This window comes from Carya illinoinensis, chromosome 9 (genome assembly GCF_018687715.1).
Source record: "Carya illinoinensis cultivar Pawnee chromosome 9, C.illinoinensisPawnee_v1, whole genome shotgun sequence".
Taxonomy (NCBI): domain Eukaryota; kingdom Viridiplantae; phylum Streptophyta; class Magnoliopsida; order Fagales; family Juglandaceae; genus Carya; species Carya illinoinensis.
This window is the reverse complement of record NC_056760.1, coordinates 8,270,704-8,276,009: the sequence shown is the minus strand read 5'-3', so window position 1 is coordinate 8,276,009 and position 5,306 is coordinate 8,270,704. Positions and strand designations below refer to the sequence as shown.

Sequence of the window (5,306 nt, the reverse complement as noted above, 5' to 3'; positions counted from 1 at the left end):
CACTCATTAAGGAGTGTTTTCTGATAACCTACCTACTATCAGCTCTTGTATCAGAAAAATGGTGTGTATAACCCTTGTGTGTGTAGAAAGTATTCTACACGGGGAATAGTTGAATCACCACGTGTAAGGTGATTGCAAGTGTAGAGGGTGTTCTACACGGATCCTTTGTAGCGGTGTTGTTCAAAAGTGTAATAGATTTCTATCTCCACCTAAAGGAGGTTGAATAGTGAATTTGGAAATCTTCAAGGGGTAGCTTGAGGCGAGGACGTAGGCAGTGGGGCCGAACCTCGTTAACATACTGAGTTTACTTCTCTCTTACCCCTACTCTTTATATTTATTGTTATTTCATATTTTTTTTTATATTTTATATTATATATTTGATTTATAATTGTTATTTTTTTTAATACAACTCAATTCATCCCCCCTCTTGTGTTAGTCATCTGGGCAACACTCTTTATAATAATTTTAAAAAAATAATAATTATATCATCAGCTATATTTTTAAGTATAAGCCACAATTTATTACCAATGATACCAAAGTTAATTTTAATAAAAAATAATGTTAGACTAAAGCTGTGCTCGCGATCACAATTTTCTACCTTTTGGCTTTTAGATTGATTTTTGTTAATATAAATTTTAAATAAATAAATTCTATTTATAGACTCAACGTTTAAAAATATAAAAAAAATAATAATTTAGTGAGAATCATTTATTTTTATAAAAGAATACGAGGGAGACTTGTTTATGTCTAACAATACTTTTTAATTTATATGAAAAAAATACTTTTTAAAAAATTATGAGAATTATAATAATTATAAAGAGATTTTATAAAAATAAATTTATAAATTATTAAAAATAATTTTATAATATAATATATATCATATTAAATAATATTAATTTATGAATTTAATTTGTTGAAGCATTTCTCGGTGCGCTAGTAGCTACCAGCCTACTACTAGGCTTAAAATATATATATATATTTTTTTGGTTTATTTTTTTAAATTATTTTTTAATACTTTTAAATATTTTTAAAAAATTTATAATAATATTAAATAATTTTTCTTAATCATTAAAAAAAAAAAAACCAGCCGGAGCCACGTGGCCAAAGCATTTCCCTTCTCCTTTACGAAAATTGATTGGTCAGTCTAGCAACCGGCCATATTTAACAGGGCTGGATTATGCTCGTGTACTGACCAAACACTCCCCTGCTGTTCTTCTTCCTCGGCGGTCAGAGGTGGAGGAAGTGAGTGAGATGCAGCTTTTATCTTCGATCTCTGTCTCCACGAGCTGCAACAATGGTGTCAATTCACTCTCAGCACAGGTTTGTCCCTGTTGCTGTGTATCTCCTTGAATTTGTTATGAACATTGCACGTTGCTCAATATTGAAAATGTTGCGCAGGTAAATGTGAAGAAAGAAGTACAGAACCCAGTTCCGAAAAAGCAGCATCAGTTGAAGTATTTCAAGAGCTTGGTTCCACCTCTAATGGCTGCAATCGTTACCTTATCTCCACTCTGCAATACCCCAGGTAACCATCATACTATTCATGGCACGTGTTTGTCCCTCGAGGCCTCCCTTTTTACTAATAATTTAATGCCCCTTCGTTTCTCTCAAATGCCTCAACGCCACATCTTCTGGAGTCTGGCCTCTCTAGTAAGATACCACCTTGTTTAATTTTGATTAATACCCACAATAATAAAATGCAAAAAATGATGCTGGAAGAAATATATATGAATTCCAACAATCAGAAGCAAGAAAAAATTAAAAAAAATATATAAGATTGGGCAAAGCCCCAGCAAAAACAGTAAAATAAAGCATTCAAAATTCTTTTGATTGGTCTAAATGGCATACAAAATAGAATGTGTTAGTACGGTAATGGATATCTCCTTTGGCTGGGAACTGATAAATTATGTGGATTTAAGTTGTGTAACACACTGATAATGAGTTCTTGAATTCTTAGCCCCGAATTCTTGGTGGTGGTGGATTTCAGAGAGACAGGCAAATGTCTGGGGCCACGGAATTTAGTCCTTTCCGGCGGGAGACCCATTATGCCCTCTATTTTTTTAAAGCCTGTTTAGTATTTGATTATACTAGGAGTCTTTTATTCTTATCGAATATATAAGCCTCTTGGGCCTTGGATATATGGCTTGTAAGGTATGTTCATTTGATCCTTAGTGAAGGAGAGTGAGACTCCCCTTTTCCGAAAATTGTTGATATGACTCCAACAACTTGTTAGTGAGATGCCGTCATAAGCTTATCATCTATTTTCTTTACTCCGGTTCTGCATCAATTATTCTAGTATCTGTTTTTCTTTTACGTTACCGTTCTGCACTCCACCTGCTTGTTTATGTGTCTGTGAAGCGTTTTCAGCAGTTGCTTTGTTAAATAAATGTCAACCAATTAGATCCTTGCATATGACAGAATGGATTAAAATCTTGCAGCCAAGAATCAAGATTCGGGTAACCAAGATTACTTTGAGGCGGAGGGCTGCAGGGTAATTTTGTGTAACCATACATTTGTATAACTATCAGGCTCTATAACTTTGAGAAGTTATTTTTCTTTAGTAATACATGATACCAAGTACAGGAGAGATTAGAGAGAGTATATTTTCTGTAGATCAGATTCTTCAAGAATCTAAGAGAGAGTGGAAGAGTGTTCTTGTAATCTCACAAGCTTTACTTTTCTGATCACGAATGAGAAAGACTCTAGACTGTTCCTGTCGTGGATGTAGATCATTAGGATCGAATTCTCTTGTGTTCTTTCTTATTCTTCAATTACTTTTTTTCTATTTTCCTACAAGTTTCTTTGCAATCTTGGCTAAGAATTCTGTTTTTGACTGAAAGAAAATAGAATTTTACAACATGCTTTTTATTAACTCGTTGTTTTTTCGTGTCTCTGTGAAATTCACCCATAATTCAGATACTGAATTCTATGAATATAATCTGCTGATAAGTGAACTTCCACGTACTGTATATAATATTGTTTTAGCACCACTGCATACAATATGTTCTCATTGCATCTACTGCCCTCCATTGATAGGTTTGTATGAAAGATGAAAGTATGTGTATATGAATATGTATGTATGCATGTATACACACATATTTGCGTGTGTTTAGTTATTTTCACTGTTGATAATGGTTACAGCTTTTCTTATAGGAAATTATTTAGACACTGTGCATGCCCTCTAAAGTCTAAACTGAAAAATTTACAAGCTTCTTTACTCCATATCTTTCCATCTGTGGAACAAAGCACGTGCTACTTGCATTTTGGGACCTTTTTTTACCTTCTATTTTATCCAAACATAATAGCTTAGATTCCATCTTTTACTGGGTTTCTCAAAACCTTCTTTCCTGGCGCAGTTTCACTAGGACAAACCATAGATGTGCAAAGAGGAGCTTCATTGTTTCGTCGAGCCTGCATTGGCTGTCATGTTGGAGGCGGAAATATAATCCAACCTGTAAGAATCCCTTTACTACTGTGATCCAAATAGTTATCCTTCTAAATCCATCGCTTCTTTAATTTTCTCTTGATCTTCCCAGGGTGCAACACTTTTTACAAAAGATCTTCAGAGGTAATCTTCCTTTTATGTAATGTCCACCCAAGAGTATATTCTCATTTTCCGCATGTCACTGTTATTTTGTATATCTGCCGTTACTGATTTGAAATTCCACATCTCACTGTCATTCTATATTACTGATTTTCCTGATTTCTAACTCTTTCATGAGTTCCCGCTTTTATTGGATCTACACTATCATTTTCATCATTTGATGTATCGGGGATGCACACCAAGTATTACGCTTTTGAAACCTTCAGGTGATATGCATGGTAGGAGCCATGCCTTTTTAACTTTATTATATTTATCTTGCAGCATGCATGCTTGTGAATAAAGTTGGCCAGAGATCTTGAGATTGGCTCATTATGTGATAGATTGCATGGTTTTTCATCTCAAGCTTGTAAATAAATTACTTTATTATCCATGATGCCTGGGTTTCTCAGCATCTATAAGCTTGGCCTAAGATCAGCATCCCTTGTTAATGCTCTCTGCTTGCATGCTTGAGAACAAGCATGCTTGCCTTGAGGTTGAGACATTATAATGTGGCTAACCATCACAATGAACATATTAGATCAGAAGTAGTAAAGAAATCTTCTTGTTGCTTCTACAGAAATGGAGTAGAGGCAGAAGAGGAGATTTACAATGTGACATACTATGGCAAGGGAAGAATGCCAGTAAGTTTCATGCTGTTATTTACTTCTCCTGCAATATTACTTCCTCAGATCTACTTGGTCAGTGATAGAGTATCATATGGTTCTGTGCAGGGCTTTGGTGAGAATTGCACTCCAAGGGGCCAATGCACATTTGGAGCCCGTTTGCAGGAAGAAGAGATCAAGCTTTTGGCCAAGTTTGTCAAGTTACAGGCTGATCAAGGATGGCCAAATATAGAAGAAAGTAGCGAAGATTGACCCCTGGACCTAGAAGGTGCAACTCGTTTGTAAGCCGGCTAGCTAAACCTTTTGGGGAATGCTTCGGTCATTAGCTTACTTCATTGTATCCTACCAACGAGCTTGGTCAATATCTTTTGTCGTGACTCGGTTAACATCATTCAAAACTACTGCTTCTTGGCATTACCTGACAAAGAAACCTCTTTCTGTAGGTCCATATGCTCATTACTTGCATGCATTACTCAATCGATTCTTCTCCTATAGAAGTCCTATGTGTACAGAGTTTCCCAATGTGGACTGAGATACTCATCATTTAATCTCCAGTCACAATTGATCGAAAAATACTTTAGAGAAGCTCCATTCTTCAATTTCTGGAGCTATGCTTTCTTATATATTTGGATTGATATACTTCATAAATTAACTGAGCTCGTTGTTGTAAGCATTGTCGTGCTTGCTAATTGATATGCCTTCTAAAATCTCAAGCCATATCACTCAAATGCCAGGAATGCGTACTCGGCTTATAAGTCAATATTGCCTCCGTGGTGATAGCCTCGTTATCACTAAACGGTACCATGAAGAACATTGTCGATCGTATTCCTTATTCAAATTGCATAAAAAATAATAGATACGTTGTAGTTTAGGAAGGGAGCCATTCTTGCTTTATACCTTTTCTTTTCTTCTTCTTTTTTATTTTTTTTTTATTTTTTTAACTTGCCTACAACAAATCATGGGTTCCTTCTTCTTAATTCCATTTTTTCACGAGTCATTCTATATACAGTTCTCTTAAGAGGACTGTATTGCAGTCATAGTCTAAAATTACTAAATTTTCCTCATTTTTAAATTTGAATAGACTAAATTATCCTCTTTCT

General features: G+C 35.0%; 1 protein-coding gene across 1 annotated transcript; it reads left to right on the top strand.

The window, feature by feature from the left end:
* Positions 1 to 1,078: 1,078 nt before the first annotated feature.
* LOC122277740 (cytochrome c6, chloroplastic) lies at positions 1,079 to 4,879 on the top strand. The gene is made up of 6 exons (XM_043087839.1): positions 1,079 to 1,320; positions 1,399 to 1,525; positions 3,357 to 3,454; positions 3,537 to 3,568; positions 4,161 to 4,224; positions 4,315 to 4,879. Exons 1-6 carry the CDS (start codon positions 1,252 to 1,254, stop codon positions 4,456 to 4,458), a joined length of 534 nt encoding a protein of 177 aa, XP_042943773.1. The 5' UTR covers positions 1,079 to 1,251; the 3' UTR covers positions 4,459 to 4,879.
* Positions 4,880 to 5,306: the final 427 nt, after the last annotated feature.

What these genes read in the sequence shown, in the direction of transcription:
- LOC122277740 (XM_043087839.1), top strand. Translation starts at nt 1,252, where the DNA reads ATGCAGCTTTTATCTTCGATCTCTGTCTCCACGAGCTGCAACAATGGT. An exon ending in TCCACTCTGCAATACCCCAG is followed by an intron (nt 1,526 to 3,356) that starts GTAACCATCATA and finishes TTCCTGGCGCAG; the next exon opens with TTTCACTAGGACAAACCATA. An exon ending in ATGGCAAGGGAAGAATGCCA is followed by an intron (nt 4,225 to 4,314) that starts GTAAGTTTCATG and finishes GGTTCTGTGCAG; the next exon opens with GGCTTTGGTGAGAATTGCAC.